This window comes from Acipenser ruthenus, chromosome 15, assembly GCF_902713425.1.
Source record: "Acipenser ruthenus chromosome 15, fAciRut3.2 maternal haplotype, whole genome shotgun sequence".
NCBI classification, from domain to species: domain Eukaryota; kingdom Metazoa; phylum Chordata; class Actinopteri; order Acipenseriformes; family Acipenseridae; genus Acipenser; species Acipenser ruthenus.
In genome coordinates this window covers 33931378-33956515 of record NC_081203.1, presented here as the reverse complement: position 1 = coordinate 33956515, position 25138 = coordinate 33931378, and the positions used below count along the sequence as shown (strand labels likewise).

Below are 25138 nucleotides of genomic sequence, written 5' to 3'. Positions count from 1 at the left end.
GCACAGTTGGCAGCCTTTGAAATCAGCGATTTCTTAAATGAATGCCACTCGCAATAAAGGGGTTTTTACAGTGCCTGTTTTCACACTCGTATAGTACAGATCATCATTGTGTCATCCTAGTCAGAAATCACTGATATTATATCTGTGTATATTGCAACCCCTAAGCAAGAGTGTCTCTCCTTTCACGCACAGAGTCATGCATACACACGGTTATGTTAGTCATCTGCTCTGGAAGCACACTGGTAAATACATAGCCATGCCTTCTAGAAAATACAGTCAAACCCTTTTTAGTATCCTTTCAAAGGGACTGAGCAAATATTGCTGGCAGTGAGCAAGCAGAGTCAGGTTTTTGTCCTCATTCACTTCCATTGATGATAATAAGCAGATGGAGACGTTACCAGGAGCCAGAATCAAGCGGGCTTGTCTGCAATCAGATTGTAAAGACGGGAGAAAATAAATCTCGGGTTCATGCCTTGCAGATCTGAATCTCGAACCTTTCTTTTCTTAAAACTTTTTTTGAACTAATATATGGATCTAATAACTGAGGTAGCCCAGGCTTCGTGCTAAAAAGGCTCAGTGTGACGCCACCCAACCAGGCTTTGGTATTGCAGCGGACTTGGGTGCAATTTGCTGATTTGTGTGGCTGTTTGGTTTTCAGAAGATGGACACTGCTTGCTTTGAGATACTAATTAAGTGGTGAATTGCACAGTTAACAAGTTCCACAATGTTTCAAGGAACAACTCCAGTTTGCACAAAACAAATGCATTGTCCTGAAAGGTTCTGCAATAGTTTTGATGCACTTGCTGTATTGAGGTATTCTGTGGGTTCCTCAAAAAAAAACATCAAATAAATAGATTTAACTGTATGCAACAACACATGGTCCTGTATCGTTACAAGTATAGCAACTACCTTGGAGTTTCTTCAAAATGCCTAATGAAAGAAAGGGTCTGATGGTGCCTTCAGTCTTTGTGTTGCTGACACCTGTTGGAGATTTTGTGTCACTGCATCTTTCAGTTCACTCTCCACTGCTGCCAGACCGCACTTTTCACCTGGTCCAACAGATTAAAACAACAGACCACTGCAAAACCGGCAAACACCGCAATGTGAAAGTTGTGGCAGTTTTGTACTGTTGTGTTTCATGGGGTGCCATCTGTACAGTAATGTGTGTTTTTGATTGTATGTATTTTTGTTGGCATATAATATGTCTCCTGACGTTTTTGTGTTGGTTGGAATTATCCTGGGTGTCTGTGTGTCTCGTTGTTTAAATACTGAGCTGTCTGTGATTAAGTTCTTCAGCTGGGAGTGGGTTCTGTTTGATCCAGATTCCTCAGCCTGGTGTTTTGTATGTGCTGGGTTTCTATGTGCTTGTGCTGCTGTGTTTCTGTGTGTTGTTTCTGTTTGCTGTGTGCTGTGTGCTGTGTTGCTGTGTTTCCATGTGCTGTGTGCTGTGTTGCTGTGTTTCCATATGCTGTGTGCTGTGTTTCTGTGTGCTGTGTTGCTGTGTTTCCATATGCTGTGTGCTGTGTTTCTGTGTGCTGTGTTTCTGTGTGCTGTGTTGCTGTGTTTCTGTGTGCCATTGTGTGCTGTGGACGAGGGTGTTCAGGGATGAAAATAAGACTCCCCACTGCAGGGCAGCACAGGCCATTCCAGGCTTTACTGCTTTAATGCTTCCTGAGATTGTTCAGAGAACTTTTAGTAGGTCACTCCTCACAGCTTAGCAGTAAGAGCATTTGAAATATCCAAGGAATTCAGTCCTGCTCTCATGGTAAGGATGCCCGCCCCCGCAAAGCCGATTTATTAGGATTCAGACCGAAAAAGTGAAAAGATTAGAAGGAAAAGTTGTTGTGCTAATGAGAGTTAAGAAGATTTTCTTTTTTTTCCTTTATTCTCCTAGTAAAGCCAGGGGCGGCTCATACTGCTAAGCATGGGTGTCTTATTCCCACTCTGTGGTTTGTTGTGCTGTGCTGTGCTGTGCTGTGTGGCTGCTAGCGGATTGCTTCAGGGTCAAGTGTACCTACCTTCTCTCTCCAGGGCGCGTTACCGGAGCAGCGTTCCGCGCATACAGACACCTACAGGAGGATCGGCAGGTTGTGAAGGCAGTTAAACACCGGTCCCCTCTCCCCTCCTGCCCCTCTTTTTTATGAACTGTTCAAACTGGAATAAGCTAACAATACTCAAGACACTCTTCCCAGACTGCACTTCGGGAACCAAAAACTAAAACCATCACAGCGTGCAATGCAGCAGGGAACTCCCAGTCTCCATCTCCAGCCAGTGAGGCTTAGCAGTTAGCGATGAGGACTGGGAACCAGGGGATCAGCGTTCCAGTCGCAACACAAAATATAAGTGCACATAAAAACACATTTTATAAGGCCAAAAAAAATGTAGGGATGCAAAAAAAAAAAAAAAAAGGTTTATGACCAGCACAGTACTGCAACCTCATGTACTGCTGTTAAACTAATTATGAATGCTTTTCTGTTTTAATGTGTATTTAATTAAATTCATTTGAATGTTACACTTGCCAATTAACAAACAATGATCACTTTTGTTGTTTATATATATATATTGTAGCCTACTGGCTTCATTGTTGTTTCCTAGCAATTTGCATCCAAATGCTCTCTTTGATAAAATTCTTACTGACCTGGATACTGTCATTTTAAATGATTTAAAGGGAATACATTCAGTTATCTTGACCCCTGTACTGTAACAAAGGGCCAGCAGATGGCACTGTTTAGTGCAAGCCTCTTCAGTCGCTGGGGCTTTGAGATGGAGACTGCTGCACTGCACACTGTAATAATAATTGGGGACAACAAGGTATCCTTGAATGGAAACGGAAGCAATAATCTTCAATGCACTCCTGTTTGTGTTTTATATAAATGTTATTAATGTCAGGGTGGAAGTGCACCCTGTTTGAAATGTATGTTATTTTTGTTTTAATCGTTGTCGTCCATCAGCAGCACTGTGTATATTGGTAGAGGCTTGTCCAAAGATCTGCTCACCTCACACTGTAGAGTTGTGAACCGACGGTACTGTACAGTTTATTGACAGTCGTATCAAGGGTAATTCAATACAGCCTTGTTTTTTTTTTTTTAAGCTTGCTTATGAAGAAGCTCCTCTTGCAATTTGTATCTACAGCGCTCCCTCGATATTCCACTATTCCATTATTCACTCATTTGATTATTTCACATTGAAACCACAGTGCTTGTTCCAAACCGAGGTAGTCGGCTGTGGCAGTAAAGCAGGTTAATCTGATATAGCGTAGAAACTGCCCGTCTCAAATCCGTGTATCCTCCTCGCAGAAGGATTTCACAAGCACTGAAATTCACTGTGGTTTTATAATACATTATAATTCACTGAATCATTGATGACAGCAATGATTAGAGGGGAGGGCTTGTTTGTTGATATTGGCAGTATTGAGACATAACTAGGTTCAGATGTGGTATCACATGGGTGAAAAAACAAGCACTTTCTGTATTAAAAAAAAAATGTATGTAAATGATCTATTCAATTAAAAAAAAAAAAAATTACACTTTTTAATGGGATTTTGTATGATTATTTTTTTGTAAAAAAAAAAAAAATAAATAAATAAATAAAAAACACCAGTTACAGACCGAAGGTGCTTGGTCGTTAATATAAGGGGTATAGATTAATGAAGAGCAGATTGCTTGTTTTCTTTCTTAGCCAATCACGTGTGCTCGGGTGGTTATTTTATTGATTTCATTTTGCACTATTTAGAGGATTCACCAAGACGCACAAACACTGTCCCTTCATGGGAATGTAAAGAAGGACCCTTGTTTGAAAGGCTCCCCAGTGCGCTCCTCTCTGGAACCAGTGTGACAGTTCAGGGGTTTGTTTCAGCCGTTTCCTGAATACAGTGTAAACTGTAAAACAATACAGCACAATGTCAATTTCTACAGTAAGGCTAGATCTACCTTAGGATCTGGTTGAAATGAAAACCTGGTATGTTAGAGTTCCCAAGGAGTGGATTGGGGTCCCTGAGTGAGTGAGTGAGCGAGTGAGCAGATCCTGACCAGCCTTTCCTACCAGCAGTATTACAGCAGTATTGTGTGTGTGTTAGTTTGTTTTATGTTATTGTTTTGTTAATGATCACTATTTTTGTAGCTTTTTTTGTTTATTTTCATTAATGTTATTTATTGTGTATTTATTTATTTTGTAGATTTGTAAAATCAATTTTTAAATGATTGTATTGTTTTTGTTGTAATTTGTTATATATTGCTGATTTTTATTTTAAAAACATGGATGGATTATTTATTTTGATTTATTTTTTGTTTACCATCAGATAGTGTGTGTGATATTTTTATGGAAAAGAAGGACTTTCTATTGTAAGAAATAAACAATAAACAGTCCATTTTAAACAAATGGAGCTTTACACCTGTCTCTCTTTTTGTTATGTATTGGTTGTCAAATGAAATAAGCTGAAGATCTGATCAGGTCTGAGGGGCCTGCCTTGTACAGAGAGCTAGTTGCAGTGTCAAAAGACCCCAAATTAAAATGTACAGGGATATCCAAGTCCTCCGTTATATACTGCCAGCAAAGGACAGGGACCAAACAGCGGATGTAGCGATGGGTGGCAATATAATGAAGGTCATTAAAACAAATCCCATAAAATACAAAAACTGCACGTTAGCAATTAAAACGTTTAATTTTTCAGGACCACCGCGAGATTAGTGCGAGTTCTGTACGGAATCAATAATGAGCCCAGCATGTCAAGCAGTTCTTTTCTGCATAATAATGTCTTGTTTCTTGCTGGTGATTAAACTGCGACTCGTTTATGTACATTTGCTTGGCTTGATGCTCCTGTCAGCTGGTGGATCGCAAGGGCTGTGGCATAAAGAGGGCAGTTAAAATGGTTTCTATTGGTGCAAGTAGGTTCTGGAGGAGTCGCTGGAATGCAAGGGTGGCATAGTGGAGGAGGAGGGGGGGGTGGTATATGTAATAAATAAATGTCTTTAATGAATGCTGCTTTCTGGCAGTCGAATAGTGCACAAACTTTTTTTTTTTTTCTCCCAATCTGTGTTATTACTTCTCACCAGGTTTCACTGCAACATAACCCTAGTTAATGTAACTTTTTTTTAAATGTTGTGTAATTCTGCATCGAGTTGTGCAGTCACAGTGAGTGTATATGCAGTGCCATCTCCCTGAATTCCCTCTGTGCTGACCGGTGTGTCTGTGTTCGTTCTCTCTGTGCGTTTCAGGAGGGGGATGTGCTGCTCAGGATGGAGGAGCGGATGAGGAATGTCGAGCAGAATCTCCGTAACGTCAAGCTGCTGCTTCAGGAGAAAGTCTCCCAGCTTAAGGATCAGGTAAACTACATCGAAAACCTTCCTCCTATTTCGCTATCCCACCCCTGCACCCCAATACCCACTACCTCTCACCTGCAGGGCACGTTGTGTGTATGAGGAGGTAAGAGTCTTCAGTGAGGATACAATCCCAGACAGAGTGAAGGCTTTTGTACTAGTGAGCGAGATTGTGATCTCCCATGTACACTTGTATGATATCGTTATCTAGTTACAGCTATTAAATGGCAAGTGCTTTAGGCTTCGCACATCCCAAATGTACTGTTTTATTTTAAGATATTAAAGTGAATGGAAGAGAAATCCCACTTGTCCAGTAATATCTTGCTGTGTCTCTCTCTCTCTCTCTCTCAGCTCCACAGGAACACCAAGGCGGACGAGATGATCAAGGACCTGTATGTTGAGAACTCTCAGCTCCTCAAGGCTCTGGAGATGACGGAGAATAGGCAGAAAGTCACAGAGAAGAAGAACTACCTGCTGGAGGAGAAGATTTCCAGCCTGAATAAGATTGTGAGGGACCTGAGTCCCTCACCCCTCACTGCCGTACCCTACCACCTCACTCGGTCCTAGCACGACCTTACCACCAATGTTCTACCCAAAACCTGCATCTATACCACAACCCCGAATCTACACCCCTCCTACTCTAAACTAGTCACAGCACACCCCTACCTAGGAGTGCCTACAGACCTTAATAGTTTTTTTTTGTTATATATTACTGAATAGTAGTTCCTTTTACCGAAAAAAAAAACAAAACACAAAACGGGTTCACTCTAGGATAAACTCTTAGTGGATCTGGCTCGGTAGACAAAAAAATAAAATACTTTTGCTTTTGTCCCAATGTGTATAATGGCTTCCAAGGACCAAAATGATGTTACACTTTTATAGTATATTCTCTGACTGTGGTGCTGCTCATTTCTGTCATTGGGTGGAGCTTTCTAGAGTGGTCCACATCAACCACTTTTAACACGTGGCTTGTTAGTCTGGTATAAGAATAGATTTTCAGATCTGAAGATGCACTTTATGATGTTTGAAGAAATCAGTGTTTTTAACCTTGCCTGAAGACGTTAGGCTGCCTCTTTTTGTGCGAGTCCTGAATTTAAAGTATTTAAAAAGAACAGACTGACCTGCCTTTATTTGTCATACTTTTGTTCCTCCTCCTAGTGTACAGTATATACAATCCATGGTGTATCTGCTTTGATAGCCACTGTAGTATATACAGTACATGTCTTTATAGCATAAGAGATGGTGCATCAGTGTGGAGTTTGTATCCAAAGGAAATAAATCAATGCATTACAATCGAGGGTTCTACTCAAAATAGAAAAGGAATTGCTATCGTTTGGCAAACGCTTGTATATTACCTACGGTGTACAATAGCAAATGCTCAAGTGAAAAATGAAGTAAACAATACATCTGCACAAACTGTATGTAAAACACAAAATATATATATATTTTTTTCCACTGCAACAGATGCTTCTGACCTGAATGACTACATGATGAATGGTTGAAATTTAAGAAGAGGTGTGTGTTGAACTTAAGCAATGTTACAGGTGCTTGTGTGCCCCGCCCCGGAGACAAAGCTGCTTTTATTGGTTCCCATTGAAGGGTTTTTACTGGATTTGTATATTTGACTATAAATATATATGTATGTGTATATATATATATATATAGAGAGAGAGAGATTTTTTCATGAAGGTTATTTTCTATACTACACTCCTACAGATATGATTGAAGTTGCATTGTTGTATATCTTGTTTGTGAGCTTGGAGCTGTGTGGAACTGTAAATGAGACAAAAACTGGTTCAACACTTTCCGATTTGCATAAAAGAGGAAATAAATAAAAGTATTTTGTATACAGACATCATGGGTATTGACTTTGTTTTTTCTCCTGGATGACACGAGTGTTTTGGTTGAATTGACGGGAGTCTGTCTGTGTTAGAACAGAGGATTTCACACGAAAGCCAATAATGGTTTAAAATCTGCATTTTATAACGGCAGCAGTAGCTTCTCCCCCAGGAAGCAGCTTAGGGAGAGGACCAGAGTGTTCTTTGCAGGGAAAACAGACATCCAAACCCACATCTCTCATCCCCACGGTCCTGCTACAACGGCCTGTGCGAGGAGGAATGTTGGATTTGCCTTGTTATCTTGCTGTCAGCTGATGGCTGAGAGGAAGAGGTGTAGCAATACACAGGGAAGGGTCTCCTTTCCCAGCTCAAAACAATGCTGCTGCTGCGTGTCCCCAGAGTCCTCCGTGCGTGTGAAAATACAAATGAGAAAGTTTTGAGACTCCAAGAATACTCAGAAATGTGCCTGTTTTGTAAACCCGTTTTTTTTTTTCTTCCTTTCACCAATATATGGTGCATATTTCACATTCACATCAAGCCCTTCACAGATCTGCCGACTGCCTGATGGTACAGGGCAGCAAGTGACAACACAGGAAAAAAAATTTAAAAAAAACTATTACAAATGAGGTCCAGGAAACAAACTTTCATTCACTACCTGCAGCATTTGACGTTCAGAAAGATACATTACACTGATAGCAGATCAGGTGACTGCAGATCTAACCCAGAATTGAACTGCTGCATGCAAGTCTGGACCACACTGTACTGTATAATGCTAGAACTAGAAGGTGTTCATCTCTGAAGCAATTTGCAGATTTCATAAGGAGAGATGCAAGGAGATGGGGGGGGGGGTGATCTCGTTACCACAAATTACTAACTCATCAATGAAAGCCAGGACATACGTAATGGTAACGTGGCAACTGTATTTACATGGAGATTACTTTTTTTTTTATTTAGAATGGTGTTCACCACAGCTGAATATGTCTATCTAGGATAGGGCCAGTCAGATGGAAACATCTTGTTTTGTGGGATTGGTAGATAACCCTGTAAAAACAATAAATTGAACACAAAATGTGTTTGAATACAGACAACAGTGCAGGAATATAAAGTATGGGTTTGCTTTTTTTTGTATTCCCCCAGCGCTTCTAAACCAGCAGCCTACTCAAAGCTGTGTTATATGTATGGCAAATTATAATATTCAAAATCAGACTAGTCTTGAATGCAAGACCACATAAAAAGTACGTCTCTAAGAAGAAATTAATTGTAATGCAGAAGAACCACAAAGACCAAACAAGTTTTAATTTACCGGGGAAAGAAACATAATCTAACCAGATGCTCAATTTCCATGTGCCTGCTTACTAAACATATGTGAAATACAATATGCACTGGTATTGCCAGCATGCCTCAAAAATCAGAACCATGCGTAACATGTTTGCTGGGCAACATTTTAAAATAATTCAAGGGTTTTGTGCTTTCTCTTCGCTCGGTCACTGTTTATTAGCAACATCTGCATTCAGATCTTTGCAATATGTTGGCAGGCTTTCTTCATTTGAAAATATGGATGCCATTTGCATTTAGAAATGGATCTAGAATATCATTTAAAAATGAATGCCGTTGTTTTGTTTTGTTTTTTTCTTTCTAAAACTCTGAGAATTGTTGCATTGTTTTACATTACTATTCGATCATAGAGAAAATGAGCTGAGAAGGCTACACTGGACACCTTAAAAAGAGGGGGCAGAAGTTGTTTGTATATGTTTTTGGGACATCATAGGTATAAATACTAGACAGACTGGACCCAAGCTAAACACAAGGTTCCACATGCCAATAAAACTGTACCGAAGGAGTGGCCCATCAGCCGCAATGTCAACAGGGATTTGTCAGGCACAGTAACTTTTCAAAACAGATGCATTTCCATACATTTGAATATGAGGTTAGTTATGCAACTTAGCAAACACTGTACACTGAAGAGCTGGGGTGGGACATTGAGAGTAGGTGAAGTCTTTCTCATTGATCACATAGTGAAAAGCTGACGTTCTTTGGGCAAGTTGCTAGGTTGAGTAACTGGTTTTGCTGGTTCAAGAAAAAAGCTGTAATTGTTATGCATGCCTTGTAAAGTCAATGACATTGTGGTGTGCGCTCTGAAGGGTTAGATTCGCAGTGAGCCTGTGCTGGCTTTGAATAAAGAGGCGGTCAACATGTTGGAATGCGGTTCACTAAGGATGTACACCTGTGATATGATGTGGCTTTGTTTTTTCTGAAACGAAGCGACGGTGGTGGTGGTGGTATTATTATTATTATTATTATTATTATTATTATTATTATTATTATTATTATTATTATCGTCTCCCCTACACCTTCAAGTATGCTTTCCAGAAACAAGAGTAAAATTGAACACGCTTCAGTTCCACCCGTGCTGCACGGAAAATCTGGGAAGAAGGAAACTCCACCCCTTTTGCGACGTGAGTTTCATGACTTACATCATTATTATTATTATTATTATTATTATTATTATTATTATTATTATTGTATTGTGCACGACGTGTGCTTGTTAAACCATGTCCTACTACTAGGAAGTTGTGGGTGCGGTACACAATATTCTGTACCGGTGTAGTACTGTTTATAGAACTACGAAAAACTGTTTTCTTTTAATTAATGTGTATAATATGTTCAATCTACGACAGTACAAAATAAATACTAGTATATTTCCAGCCGTATGGCCCTCTGACATGGAGGGAAAGCAGGCTGAAATAAGTGATGTGGTTTTAATGTATACTCCGTATCAACTGGATTAGTGCGCTGTCTGTATGCTGTGCCTGCGCTGTGGGCACTGGCGCAGCGGCGCAGCAGTTGCTGGAATTTGATTTCCTTTCCTGTGAGATCCGATTGAATTGGTGGTATTGCGAGACTGTGTTTGGGACTCCAAGCGGTGTTTGTGTTTTTATAAATCATCACGGTTCTTGAAATGACTGCTGTTCTAGTCAGGATGATTTCTAAAATCGTCAGATGTTACAGTGCCAGTAGCTGCACAAAAACACATTGTTAAAATATCCCCTCATTGCGCTTTCTCTAAACAGTCAACAACACACAAGTAATATCTTTCTTCAGCTCTGATGTTAAACTACTGGAAGCAGTCTTACTGGGGCTTCTTACTGGCATTAGAATGTGTACTGGTAATAGGAACCCGCAAACAGACCGCAGCCAGTAGATTTTGCCTTGTTTTAAAACAGTCGTCTTAACGCTACAGAAACACTTCACCTACGCAGCGACGCTGACAGGTATTCATATTTTTAGTCGTTTTTCTTTTTCTACAGTCAACGGGAATTGCAGACTTACCTTTGCAGGTTGTTGTGATCAGGCTCGTTTCCAATGGCTGAGTTTAGCTTGGGTTTCCTTGGCAACCAAAATTTGGCCCCCAGAGGGGTTAACGTAGCGTCACGACGTCCAGCTGTGCGTGAGCATTCCCAGACTTCTCCGCGCGCCATAGATCCCGAGAGAAAAGAGAGAGAGAGAGAGAGAGAGAGAGAGATGAAAGTTTGTGTGGAGAGCTGAGTATCGAAAAACAAGTCTGGAGCGGAGCTAGCGGTAATCATTACACTACAACAAAACAACTCGTCAAGTCTAACAGTAACTAAAACAGCTCTGCGTGCAGCGGCGGTGCAATCTGTTTAGCACCGTTGACTACCTTGTTTTTTTTTTTGGCAGTGCGATTAGCTGCTACTCCGACTCGGTCTGTGTTGCTAATAGCACAGCATTAAATAAAATGCACACCCCTGCTCCGCTCCGTGAGGTGTGGATTTTCTGAAGCGAATTGAGGGTGAGTTTTTTTTTATTGCATTGATGTCTCCCCCGCACCTTCAGGTATGCTATCCCGAAAGAAGAGTAAAAACGAAGCTTCGAAACCAGCCGAGGTGCACGGAAAGTATGTGAAGAAGGAAACCTCACCACTCTTGAGAAGTAAGTGTTGGAGTGTCGTGCTAATATTGCTGTTACTGAAGTATGCACAAAGCAGGACTTGTGTTATTGTGTACTAGTAGTACTGATATATTATTATTATTATTATTATTATTATTATTATTATTATTATTATTATTAATCACGTTAAAAGAGAACTGTAGAATGTGACCAATCAACTGGTCATTTGGGCGTTTTTTTTTTGTTTTTTTTTTTAGCTAATTCTAAGTGCTGTGCATTTAGAAGGAGCAGATAATATTACAAATCCAAACAGATTACAAATGATCATTCTTAAGCATCGCTTTCCTTCCTCGTTAGTGTGAAGACAGGGCACTGCTCCCCTAACCTGTCATACAAACCATTCAGTCAGGCGGTTCAGCGCACAGTCCCGGTAGAGACAATACGCAGCGGTCACTCGGTGTCGTCGGGTACTGAAACTAGGCCATCCTCGACTTTATTCAAAATACATAAACATCCAAACCGAGAAGAGTGAAGGCGGCGAGCAGCAGCGTGCTCCTTTCGGGTGGCGTGTGCTGCTCTCTCCATCCTGTCTGCATCCTTTCATTAACACGCGGGGAGTGGGGGAGCTTGAACTGCATGCACGCCAGCTTATACTGACCCCCACTCTGAGAACTGAAGAGCCACCCAGCTTCTGCTGTGAACGGCGTGATGCGTCCGCGGTGTTTCAGCAGGGATGTGAGGGAGGGTCCAGGCTGCTGCTTGTTGTAATTGGCCCGTGTTGTGGTTGTGAATTGGTGGCGCCGCTGCTTCTCATCTGTGCTCAGACGTGTCCAGTAGTTCTGATCCAAGCAGACGATGCTGTCATAGCGCCAGTGTTAGGGACTGCTCTGCTTTCACTCAGTCAGGCTCGGGGTCATTCTGCTGTGCACGGAGGGTGACTTTCCTGGTTGTTATTATTATTATTATTATTATTATTAATATTAATAATGAAACCTGTGATTTGTTTTAAGTAGCAGAGAGTGTGTGTATATATATATATATATATATATATGGATTTGGGAATAAAAATAATTCTGGTATGCATGCAATGTTTTTCAAGCATCTAATTTACTTTTTTTTTTAAGTTAGACTCAAACCCTTTAACAGGCTGTATAATAAAAACTCTACGCTGTGTAAATAACACCTAGATCAGTCCATTACAATACCAGGCTCTGAAAATGCACTTTCATTAGTCTGTGCATCAGCTGGATACAAGTGGCTGTTTAATTACTGTGCAGAATTCACAGCCTAGGGTAACGTTCTGCTGAAGCACAAGCTGACTGGAAAATCATTTATCCATTAACCAAGAGGAGTTTGGTTTTAGCTCTGCCTATTTCAGCTGTTCAGTGCACCTATGTATTAGCCATTCCATCTGAACTTCCCTCAGATGAAGTATATTTAAGTTATGAGGTGGCGGGGCTGGTGCAATCCTGTTATTAAATGTTCATCTAACTGTAGCTGCATGAACAACTTCTGATAGTAACCCTACAAATTCCATGCCGTGATGAATGCCATCAGAACTGGGTGTAGGACTAATGCAAGTCTCCGACCCTGGTGTATATTATTGGCAGGGATGTCAATAAGACTCCCATTGCATAGCAGTTTTTGATCCATTCCTGGTTTTATTGTGAGTTTAATAACACACCTAAGCTTGTTACCTCTGCACTGTGGCTAATCAAGCTCTTAGTAAAACAGAGTGGGTGCAACTGCTTTGCAGTAGGAGTCTTATTTCCTTCCTTCCGTCAAAAGTTGAAGTTTATTTATTTAAATGTGCCTTCATTCTGGTAAATGGAAGTCCTATTTGTTGCTTGGATTTGAAGTGGATGTGCAGTTCTTGCAATTCACAGTAAAGGCCAGGTGAATTTAACACCTGATTTGATCAGGTGCTTCACTGGAGGTTCCGTCCGCACTCTGATCTGATCAGCAGAGTGGGATACTGTGTGCTCTGTTTTCAAATGTAATACATGTGAATAAGACAACATTGTTTGTCTTCTCCCCTGGGGGAGCACGATACTGCTCTCCTGTATAACAAAACAATACAGTATTGTTAGCACTGTACCATTTAAATATTTAATTTGCACATAGAAAAGTGAATCATTTATCATTTTATATTCTCCCCCCCCCCCTCTCCTCCCCCCATTTGGTTGTCTGGTGCCACAAATACGTTTTATTTGTTACTTCTATTTTGTGCAGTACAGGCATGAATGCTTAGTCCCCCCCCCCCCCCCCCCCCCCCCCCACACCTTTTAAACAAACGTAGAAATGATTTAGTTCTATTGGTGTATCCCCACAGTGATGAATTTCAAAGCCCTGCTACTGCCCTGTCTTACAATTCAATTTCCAGCACTTTCTCTTGTGCAAATGTCATCTTGCACCATATCATTTCAGCGTGATGTTGTATAACGTGAATAACGATATTGACAGTAATCCGGTTTTGCTCTTTGCTCTTGCAGATTTGATGCCCTCGTTCATTCGGCATGGGCCGACCATTCCAAGACGGGCCGACGTCTGTCTGCCGGACTCTGCACCCGCGGGTTACTCCGCGGCAGCGGTGCCGGCAGTGGTGCCCGGTAGCGAGGCCGTCGTTTCCCGGAACCAGAGTTTCCTGCGGCCGCCAGTGCAGCGGCAGCCCCGTGAGATTGCGCGGCGGGAGAGCAACCGCCTCTCTGCGCCCGCCTACATTTCACGCAGCCTGGCTGACATTCCCCGGGAGTATGGCAGCTCACAGCCCTTCCTGCCCGAGGTGAACCCCATGGCAGAGAACGGAGACGCTAGCAGCAGCGGCGGCCGCTATTACTACCCCCCGGACCCGTACTACGAGGGCCAGCGGCGGCGGAACGTACCCGACCGCGTGCACGAGGACTATCACTACTACGAGCACAGTAACGATCACTTCCAAAGGGGGCCGGCGCAAGGAAGGCATCCTAATGGTAAGCTTCACCACACTGCGTTTTGGTTATTATGCATGTAGTGTATAGATAGATAGATAGATAGATAGATAGATCTATATATACAGTATTGAGTTAAGGTGAGAAAAAGCAGTAGCTATTATGGGTAATTGGGATATGCAAATTTCAATATTACAAGAGCCAATCAAATTGCGTTATTTAGTATAATCTTTTTACTTGAATAAGTTTAACTTCGATTCTGTGCTTGAGTGTTCTTCAGAGTTATGGGTGAGATCTGTAATGTTTACGAGCAACAGAGCACCTTTACCCAAGCGTTTGCACGGGAGGGGGGAGGTGGAAATGAAGATTTGGTCACTTTCCAGAGATTGAATTCTCCCCCCAGTCGTCCAGGAACACATTTCAGTCTTGCTAAAGAGCAAACAGATGTGAAAATTGAGAAAACAATAAAACCAAAGACATTTCTTTCTGCGGAGTTTGTTTCAGCCTGCAGATTATCTGGCAGCAGTTTAATCCACGATCTGGAAAAGTTTAAGAGTTACATGAGATCAGTTTCTTGTGGCAACAAACTCTCAGCGTCACTTAACACAAAACAGGAGTGGAAACAGGGTCAGTATTTTTAATCTCATCCGTGCTTCTGCAGAGTGATTGGCAGCCCCCTTAGACATGGTGAAGGGTTAAGGCAGTTAACATGAAGTCTCAATCTAAAAGTAGGTGCTGTGTACAGCATTCCAGCAGCAAGCAGCCCAAGCTACCAGGATCTAGCAGTTAATCTAAAGTGTTGAATCTGAAATATTTGCACATCCTGAAATGACTTGGGAGTCGAGTTATAATATTAATAGAGCAAATGAGGCAAGAAATGTTATTTTAAGGCATTGGTTAGCATTTGGTTTTAAGAAACCTGACTTGCATTGACGGATGGTCGGTTTGGTTCCTGTGTGTTTTTTAATCTGCCTTGTATACCGCCAATTACAAGTGCACCAGAGGATGCAGAAAGAAGCTAAATTGAAGAGGGGGGAGGCTAAGGATAGCTCAAGATGTCAGCAGGTACAGTTAGTGTAACCTCAGGAAGGGTGAGCCTCTCTGGGGGTGCTGTGTGTCGAATAAGCACTAAGGAGGACCCAGTCACACAGATTATGTAGTTTATAAAGCCCAAACAGAGGCTTACTGTGTAAGGCCACATCTTATATAAACTGCTTCCTCTAATAATAGAAATGCACATTGCAGTACTGGAATGCCTTGCATTATTTGTGGCACAATGTGTGGAAAGACTCACTTTTATTGCAGGATGTCCGAGGTGAATTCAAGGAAAATATACAGTGCAGTACACTGGCTGGAATGGAAATGGCAACTTTTTTAAAATTCTGTTTTCAGACCTCAATCGTGTTATTCTGAAATTGTCCGTCATTCAGTTTTCAGTTTAACTGGTGCAGTTTACTGCATCTGAAGTTCTTGACAATGAAAACTGGCTACAGATTTACAACAATGGAGTACTGTCATCAGCCCAGCTGCATGTCGGTCTGTAGACTTTTTAATTAAAAAAAAAAAAAAAGTTTTTAAATGCATGCTTGCAAAATTCTTGTAATATTTTGCTGACATGTGAGGAGATTGCTACAGATACAGGAATGATCAGTAGAGCCTTGTTGTACAATGCCTCAGTGACCTCTGCATATTTACAGTACTGTCATGTTTACAGTACAGTGCACAGCTGTGACTCATGGAGGGACTTGCCCATGACTTTGTGTATACAGTTCTGTAGGCTGATCTGGTGAGTACTTCAGTAAAGCCATTGCTTTTGCCTCCAGTTTCGTTCAGCAGCCCACAAAGCCCTTTCTTGCTCTGCTCTGTTGGTGGCTCAGGTCCAATGTGCGATTTCCAAAAGGTAGAAAGCAATATCAGAATGTGTAATCATCTCTGTTACAGGAATGACACGCTTTCCTCTTGTACTGGACTTCTCTTAACTGTGCACACCAGTGTTGTGAAGCAAAGCTCCATAACTTTAAACACTCGGATTGTAAGAAACACCGCAGTGCTCAAAAACTGAAACCTCATAATTAACACAAAACGAAAAGTTACTAAAGTTTGTAAGCACTTCCTTTCCTCTCTCTCTCTGTCTCTCTCTCTCTCTGTTCACTGGGGATATGTGGGAATGGGAGGGCTGCTGACCTGTCACGTTTTGGCATTTCATTCTCACAAGCTACATCCTCCAGCTGAGCCGCTGTGTTCCAGAAAGCGTCCAGCTTGTGCTGTAACTGGCCTTGCGTTGACCCTGGATGTCCTTCTATAAGATGTCTAAGAAACCCTGCAGCAAGCAGTCACAAAGCTGCTGTTATAAGTGTTTATGAGTCATTCATTTCAGTGGACAAAGTTTGTGTCGACTGTCTTTCAAAAAGAGCAGCAGTGTAACGTCCTCAGCGCTGTGAGTATGGCCTCCTGTCCTGTCCATGGTTTGTGTACTATATTGGGTAGACAGTGTTAGGAACTGTTGGTTTTAGAGATTGTGCATATCTGTAGTAACCTCGCTCTCTGAGACGGTGCATGTCTCCATTACCATGCAGTCCTGTAGTAACCTCGCTCTCTGAGACGGTGCATATCTGTAGTAACCTCGCTCTCTGAGACGGTGCATATCTGTATTACCATGCAGTCCTGTAGTAACCTTGCTCTCTTATGACCTTTACACCTGCTTTGGCTGTAGTAGTGAAGCTGCTAGCATGGCATGTTCTGTAGTTGCTCAGAACCGGAATTTGTACGCTTGTGGAATTGCAAGGGAGCGCAGCAGTGAGCTAGGGAATTCCACAATAGGTAAGCAGTTAGTTTATTTAGGAAAATGAGGCTCACACATTAGCCAGAACAATAAGCAACACGGCCTGCATCTGTAGACTTGATAGTAAACTTTACCCACTTGGCATGCTGCATGACTTTTTTTTTTATATAGATACAAAGGCATGGTTCTGAAGGATGAGAGAGGGAACAGCTGGAAAAATAAATCTCAAATAACCCTGGCAAGTGTGTCTGTGGGTGACTTGAATTAGCGCCAATATGCATTGAGGCCCTGTAATCTGTTAAAATAAACAGCGTACGAGCAAGATAAAGGTGCGAGTGTGTAGCGTGTGGTCAGCGTGAACAGGAAAGATGTGCTGTACTGTACTGACTGTGCGTCTCACTGCTCCGTGTATGTACAGTACAGCACAGCTACAGTGTGTGGTGCTTCCACTGTCGCAAGCAAAGAGAGTTACCTTTCACTTCAGAAGGGTCCTCTCCATAATGACAGGCTAGTTTGTCTTTGACTTGGTATTAAATGTATGTTCCCTGTGTTCATGGGAATCCACATTTAATACAGTTAGTATAGGGCCCTTTTCACAAAGGCTTAATCCAGGAATCTCGAAGCCCTGGAGTTTGTCATTGTCGGCCAGTCCCATGAAATAATAAACATGCTTCTCGTTCCGAAGTTCACTGCGCTGGTACTTGGAAAAGCCCGGCATGTTTGTCGTAGTTAAAACATTGCTTCCCCTTCTGAGTAAAGTGCATAAACCGAGCTCTGGGATTGTATCTAAACACCCAGCCTCCCTCCAGACAGTTCCTAGTAAGTTAAACACATTTGTTGATGACAGTGGTGTGTCTGTCTGTGTTGATAATATTTTTGAAATAGAATTCAGTCTTTGCAAAATATGTGGAGATATCTAATGTGACCTCTTCAATTTATAGCTGCATCCTATCAGTAGAAATCATGACCCTGTTATGTGTTTTCTAAAGGCCTACTATTGGAACAAAGGCACAAATAAATATTTTTTTTTTATTTTATTTTATTTTATTATTATTATTATTTTTTTATTATTATTTTAATTTATTTATTTTCCCCCAATTTGGAATGTCCCAGTCATGTTTTTTTCTCCTCACCACAGCGAGTCCCAGCACAGCACGGACGTTCTGAGGGCGTTTGAGCCTCCTCCGATCTGACAGTTGTGTGTGTTGTGTTTTTTTTTGTTTTTTTTGGTAATCTTACATTAGCTCAATTGATTTGTTTATTTTTCGTAGTCTGTTCTGCAGTAAATTGGCAGCAACAATGTGTCCCTGCCTATAGTTCCAGAGCAAGGCAAATGTGTTTTGATGCGGAGGAGGGCGTGTTGCAGTGGAGCTCCCTCCCACATTCCAGCCACTCAGCAGCTGGAGCTGTGAGCGTCCATTCACATGCACAATGTGTTGGTGCTGTCATTCCAGTAAGCCTTTCTTCTGGGTCCTTTCATTCTGCTTCACAATACATATTTTCAGGGTTTTCCAGCACGGGGCTCCATGCCAGCACGCTGAAGGTTTAATACAGGGCAGCACTGGGATCCAGTCCTTGGTGCTGACTTAAACCCCACCACCTGTGCGCCTCAATTTTAAATCTGTGTTCAGATCAACATGAGAAATAAGACTGCTGCAGCAGGAGAAAAGAAATGAAGAGGGGCTGTCCTGTCTTGAACAGACCGTTTTTGTATGCATGATTTTTGTGTAAACTTTCTACAGTGTGAAATCTAGTACTGGATAGAGTGGCTTTCATTTTATTTTTTGGGGGACTGATTTGATCTTTTGGCAGGGAATAGTGTTCCTCTCCTGGGAAACAAAAAGATTTTATGCTTCCCACCATTTACTCTGAATTCTGGCCATGAATGCTTGCGTACATTTTCAACAGCAGTTTATCTTGAATGAATGTTTCTCTTTACTTTTTTTTTTTTAAACCAGATGCTGTTTTCTAAAAGGTTTGATGTTCACTTGTTTGAATCAGCTGTCTTTCTGGCCTATGGAAGAACCTCAGTTAGTTTGCATGACGTCTGTGCTGCTACATCTGTATGCTGAGACTATTGCCTCAACCTTCCCATATTGGATTGTTTCTTATGTTAAGAGCTGCCATGAGCATCTAGAAGATTTTATTCCATATATAGACCCCTCTGGTCTATATATGAAATATATGTCCAACCACAGAAGTTATAAATGAGGTCAACTTTTTACAACATGCTGTACGCAACACGAAAAGCTTATGTATGGATCATTCCAATTCAGGTGGTCCAAATAAAGTTGTTTTCTCCATTTTTATGTTGATATATATGTTATGTGATGGAGAAAATCGTTCCAGGGCAGTGTGCGTGTGTGTGTCTGTGTGCGTGTGCGTGTGTGTGTGTCTGTGTGTGAGTCTCAGAGTGTAAAAGGAGAGCTGTGTAAGGTCTCTGACCTTAATTGCGGGAGTGGATCTAGACCGTTATCACAATGTTAGTATGGAAGATTTCAAGATCTGCAGCTAAACTGTGCAGCACGCGTTTTGATAATCCAGAGGTAAACCACCTATCCAAAGAGCCGCAGCTATGCAAATGCATTCTGTATCCTGTAACGGACGGCACGCTCCCGACAGCCACCTGTGTTTCACGTGAAAACGTGTCTGCGAGTACGGCTTCCAGCCTTGGGGTTCACATCGTCACCCCTGGGCGCTGCACCTTGTCTGTAGGGGGCGTGTTTGAGAGTCTTCCCTGCATGACATGGGGAATGCAGCACATCCTCATGAGTTAGAAATTTGGCATAGAGATTTCTGACTCATTTGTTTCAGGTGGGCGTTAAGCAGTGCACTTTCAGTGCTCTGCACGGTGACGCCATCCAGGCACTTGGCTGCTCTTTTTAAAAATGTTCTTCTGAGAAGCTGTGTAGCGAGCTCCCTGCAGCTTGAGAGATCCTTTTCAGTTTCCAGCTCTATTCCAAAGTCTCGTTTCTGTGCTCGTGTGACTTCAGGATCGCAGTGACTGCTGAACAGTGCGTTGCAGAGCGCACGCCAAGAAACTAGGTTGGTTTGCTATAATCTGCCGCTACTTGTCACAAACCCTGCCTCAAACATTTACCATTACAATCAATTAAATATCCATTTTCTCCCAGTACAGTACAGTACAGTATGTTAATGCACACTGGCCTGTCCAGAGGACATACATAAAGGAATCATCGGTTTTCTCACCTGAGGAAAATAATGTGGTCTTGAAAGCTGGTGTGTGTGTGTGTGTGTGTGTGTATATCTATATCTCTCTCTATATATATATATATATATATATATATATATATATATATATATATATATATATATATAATATATATATATATATATATAATTTCTGTAGATATTGGCTGATCCTACTGAAACAGTACTTAATCCCGAAATAGAGGAGAGAAAAAAAAAAAAGCTGTGTATAGCAGAAAACTTATTTGGTTCTCCTGTTATTATTTTTATTTTTTTATTAACTCAGCCATTGGAAGAATCCAGGCAAAGTCTCTGGGGAACCTGACCAGTCCAGGCGGAGATGACCTGCCTCTGCCCCCTGGCTGGACGATGGACTGGACGATCCGCGGCAGGAAGTACTACATCGACCACAACACCAACACCACCCACTGGAGCCACCCGCTGGAGAGGGAGGGCCTGCCGCCGGGCTGGGAGAAGGTGGAGTCTGCAGAGTTCGGGGTCTACTACGTGGACCACATCAACAAGAGGGCACAGTACAGGCACCCCTGTGCACCAAGGTACGGTCTGCACAGGGCGCCGCACAGTCACAGCAGCATCGTTTAACAGACATGCTCCGTCCTCAATTGGTCCACTTGTTTCAGGACAATTGTGTTTGGATGCATTGAAGTTGAAATGCTTGTCACAGGATTCACCAGTTATTCTAAATTTTAAAACTAAGGTTACATACACCTGCCAAACCTATGCACGGGAACTGAAATGCATGGGTATTAAGTTTCCCTGTTGGTGATCCAGTGCATATATGATTTTTTTTATTTTTATTTTTTTTTCCTGCAGTGTCCCTCGCTATGACCAGCCTCCCCCTCTCCCCCCTCCTGTCACTTACCAGCCACGGCAGGCAGACCGCAATCAGCCTGTACTGGTGCCGGCAAACCCCTACCACACCGCGGAGATCCCAGACTGGCTGCAGGTCTATGCCAGAGCGCCGCTCAAGTGAGTACAGCATCACAGTTACAATCGCTGCGTGTGTAATGTTAAAAATACACAGCGGACCTTTACACCGTCACAACCACCTCCCAAAAGCACGAACTGCCTGGAGTAAGAAAACACTCCTGCAGGGTAGACACACATGGGTTCATATCTTATACAGTAAGTATAACTCTTCAAAGTTAGTGCTTGTAAAGCACCCACAGGAAAAAAACATGTTTTGATGTACTTCAACAAACGCGTTTTAAACAGGATCGTGTGCCCATGAAATTGCTTGATAATTGCCCATTTAATTTTGCATTAAGCTCCATGTAATTGCAACCCATAGTGTGCCTGTGTGAGGCTAATGCTTACTGACGCTGTTCTCTTTACTGAAACAGCTGATGTCTCGGTTTATGTGCTGAGCTCCGGTTCTCATGTCCACATGTAGAGAGCCCCTTTAACCCCTGTGTCGCTGTGCTGAACTTCAGTGGGAACAAAGCCAGCTCTTCATCAGTGTCTAGATTGCCAAATGTCACTTGTATGTTTTTTACCCAGAATCAGGATTATGTAGATATTTCAAATACAACTCTATGTGAACAGCTGCATCCTGTTGCATGTGCTGTTTAACCGCTCTGCAACAGGAGTCTTGTTTCCATCCCTTGACGTGTCCCGTGTCCTCCCTGATAACCCTGCTTTTGCGGTGCTGTTTCCGGGTTGCAGGTACGATCACATCCTGAAGTGGGAGCTGTTCCAGCTGGTGGATCTGGACACGTACCAGGGCATGCTGAAGCTGCTGTTCATGAAGGAGCTGGAGCGCATCGTCAAGTCCTACGAGGCCTACAGGCAGGCCCTGCTCAGCGAGCTGGAGACGCGCAAGCAGAGGCAGCAGTGGTACGCCCAGCAGCACAGCAAGAACTTCACAGGAAACATGTGAGAGGAGGAGGAGGAGGAGGAGGACATGGGCTTAATCTCCCACTTCCACAGGTTCTTGGACTCAGGTGTTTCCACCTACACTTACCAGTGCGCTTTTAAATAACTTGCCGTCCGTTTGTTTGGTTTCAGATCTGTAACGAGGTTTGGGGTGAGGAGGGGTCCAGATAGATTGAGTTAGTGCCCCCCCCCCCACCCCACTGCACATTCGAGGTAATGTCGCTCTGAGAACTGAAGTGACCAAACACGGAGGAAGAAAGAGGGCATCTTATAATCATTTATTTATTGGCTGCAGGGTTGTAGACAAATAATAATAATACGAATAATACGCTGCAGCTTTGTCTTCGGGAGGCTGAGTTTTTTTTAAATCTCTGTTAAGTGATGGGCTGTGCGACTGTATTAATAATGAATAAGCTAGAGCAGGACGAGAACGCATTTGTGTCTGCCCTAAAGGAGTGATTCTTACTCTGGACACCTGGACTGTCTGTTTCTATCTATTTTATGCCGCAGTGTTTTGTTTGCTTGCCTGTAGATCACCTGTTTTAATTAAGCAGCCTCCATTGCTTGTTTTCAGTTGAACACTAATGTTTGCCGATTCTTGTTTGTGACGTGGGTCCTTGCGCTGCAGTGGGAATAACTTCATGATGTTGCTTAGCAGCGAGCCATTCCCAGGAGCTTAGTGAACCACTTTCTCAAAGCTCAGGTAGCCCCAAGGCTACATTTGTAAGTAAAAAAAAAAAAAAAAAAAAAAAATGAATCCTGTTTGTTTCCATCGATAGCAGATTTTTTATTTTCTTTTTAGACCATCTTTGACCGGTGTTTAACTTCCAGTTGCAGATTGTATTGGATTTCAGCGTGGAACTTGATGTGCTCTTATTTACAACCGGCTTTCGTTCATGGTGCAGAAGAGTTGATCACTTACGGGAGTTATTTTACAACCAAAGGATTAAGACATGGGAGACGAAACCTCAGCCCTTCCAGTCCAGGTCTTTGTTTCAACCACAGGGATGGAAAAAAAAAAAAAAGACTCCCATTGCATAGCGGTTTCATCGATTCCTGGTATTACTATGAGTTTAATAAGACACACCTGTGCTTCCTGTACAATGTGGCTAATGTACAAGCAGGCTGTGTGGTCCAGTGGTTAAAGAAACAGGCTTGTAACCAGGAGGTCCCCAGTTCAAATCCCACCTCAACCACTGACTCATTGTGTGACCCTGAGCAAGTCACTTAACTACCCTGTGCTCCGTCTTTCGTCTGTGATGCATAGTTCACACACCCTAGCCTTTGTAAGTTGCCTTGGATAAAGGCGTCTGCTAAATAAACAAATAATCAAACTTGTATTAAAACCTGGAATGGGTGACACTGCTGTGCAACAGGAGTCTTCTTGCCATCCCTGAACCATGTTCTCAATTAACTGCAATCTAATGAACTATCTGTCCGTTGCATTGCCTCAAACAGTGCGTCCGTGTCGGTCCCGGGGTCAGTGCTGAAGCAGTCGTCTTGTTCATTTTGCTGGAGATCAGCTGACCCTGTCTGCACTGGTCCTTGGGAAGCTGTTCCACACCGGTGTGGTTACAGTGGACATGCGCTGCAGCCTCCCAAAGCTACTCGGACAGTCTCCAACGTTTCGTCATCCTGCATCGAGTGTCAGCTTTGAATCGGTACATTGAGCTTTCAGATGTCTAAATTAGACTAGCAGCGCCCTGTTCAAACAGTGATGTCCTGCACTACGAGTACTCTCCAGAAAGCTCCAGGGATAACAAGAACCTTCATGAATGAAGTCAGCAGACCAGCTGCCCATACATACTCCCTAAATCCCAGACTCACACTGGGGGCTCCTTATATTTTGTTACCTATAATGACAGATTTATTTTGTACAGATAATATTTTCCTGTAATTATTTACATACTGTTTTTTTTATCCTAGATCACGGGGGTGGGGAGGGGTGAGGGGTTGGAATTGGGCTGTGCTCCCAGGATCTTTTTATTTATTAATTCCCTATAGTGCAATATACATGTGTGTAAACATTAACCCTGCAATATCATCTACCCGTGCCCTTTACTTTATATTAAACAAACAAAAAAAAAGTTTCCCTTGAAAGGTTTGTGTGAAGTATGATTTTCTTTGTTTGGAACGGGACAGGAGGTGGGTATCTAGAATTACAGTGGATTACACAGATAGGAAATGCCAGAGGTAGATTCCCAATAATTTGACTCTTTCAGTGTCTTGAAGACCTTTTTAAGTTTTTTAGTATTTCTACATTCAGCACTATTTACTGTTTTAATAGTTACAGATTATTATTATTATTATTATTTATTTCTTAAGAGACACCCTTATCCAGGGCGACTTACAATTGTTACAAGATATCACATTATTTTTACATACAATCACCCATTTATACAGTTGGGTTTTTACTGGAGCAATCTAGGTAAAGTACCTTGCTCAAGGGTACAGCAGCAGTATCCCCTACCAGGGATTGAACCCACGACCCTCCGGTCAAGAGTCCAGAGCCCTAACCAATACTCCACACTGCTGCTCTACATATTTTGCTGCAGCAGCTGATTCAAGTATATATGCATATAGGAAAATAAATACGAGAGACAGAACACCCACTTGAATCACGGCAACGTGTTTTTGTTTCTCCATTTATTATAAAACAAGATCAACAATAGTCAGTGCTTCATGAGAATGAAGAGATTACACAGCATGGAAGACGAGTCGACGCATACTGAAAAGCATGTTGCTGTCCTTTTCTTTTAAATAGCGACAGATTAATGTTTGATAGTGTTCCGATACAAGAAGCGTCTTTGGTAAGACCCTGTTGGGGCCACCTGACCCGACCTGCCTCGTCTCTCGTGGGCTCTGATCTCTCCGGTTCTGATAAACAGGTGTTTGCTACGTGGTGTCGAGCCAGCCAGTGTAATTGCCTTGTTAATGTTGCTTGGCAGCAGACAGTCACAGAGTTTTTCAGCAGTGCGGAGAAGCGGCGGCAGCAGCAGCAGCGATGGTTCTCCTGGAATGCAGTGCAGGACATTCTACAAACGGAATTATTCAACCAAATCAAGACACTTCTAGCTTTCTACAAATCACAAGCGACTGTTTTACAAGTAGAAGCGATTAAGGCGGACCTGTGCTCGGTTTATGTGTGCTTGTTTACGGACTGACAGCCAGCCAGAGAGAGGTGCCAGTCCGTCTGGGTTTCAGAAGTTGGTATGATTCGAAGCGTAGTGTAAATTAAGGGGAGTATCACTGTAGGAGTTT

At 42.4% G+C, this 25138-nt stretch overlaps 2 protein-coding genes across 10 annotated transcripts in view; both read left to right on the top strand.

The window, feature by feature from the left end:
* LOC117969344 (ninein-like) overlaps positions 1-6432 on the top strand; it is a 32241-nt gene extending 25809 nt beyond the window's left edge. For 6 of the 7 annotated variants that reach the window (XM_058986526.1, XM_058986525.1, XM_058986523.1 and 3 more), the window contains 2 exons: positions 5214-5321; positions 5667-6432. In XM_058986526.1, the coding sequence (XP_058842509.1) occupies positions 5214-5321; positions 5667-5882 (324 nt within the window). In that variant the 3' untranslated portion in view covers positions 5883-6432. Of the gene's footprint in view, positions 1-2031; positions 3372-5213; positions 5322-5666 lie in introns of those variants that run through there. The other variant, XM_058986528.1, reaches the window with a different exon arrangement.
* A 3043-nt stretch (positions 6433-9475) lies between these two features.
* On the top strand, positions 9476-22630 carry LOC117421978 (protein salvador homolog 1-like). Of its 3 annotated transcripts, none has more exons than XM_034036549.3 (6): positions 9476-9609; positions 11009-11104; positions 13555-14031; positions 20268-20538; positions 20816-20971; positions 21668-22630. In XM_034036549.3, exons 1-6 carry the CDS (start codon positions 9513-9515, stop codon positions 21879-21881), a joined length of 1311 nt encoding a protein of 436 aa, XP_033892440.3. In that variant the 5' UTR covers positions 9476-9512; the 3' UTR covers positions 21882-22630. The 3 variants fall into 3 exon arrangements, with proteins under 3 accessions (XP_033892440.3, XP_033892439.3, XP_058842555.1); XM_034036548.3 differs by lacking the exon at positions 9476-9609 and adding an exon at positions 10646-10732; XM_058986572.1 differs by lacking the exons at positions 9476-9609; positions 11009-11104 and adding an exon at positions 10652-10964.
* Positions 22631-25138: the final 2508 nt, after the last annotated feature.

Coding starts and splice junctions, on each gene's coding strand:
- LOC117421978 (XM_034036549.3), top strand. CDS start 9,513: ATGCTTTCCAGAAACAAGAGTAAAATTGAACACGCTTCAGTTCCACCC. Junction 9,610..11,008: donor AACTCCACCCCTTTTGCGAC/GTGAGTTTCATG, acceptor CCGCACCTTCAG/GTATGCTATCCCGAAAGAAG. Junction 14,032..20,267: donor GCAAGGAAGGCATCCTAATG/GTAAGCTTCACC, acceptor TTATTAACTCAG/CCATTGGAAGAATCCAGGCA.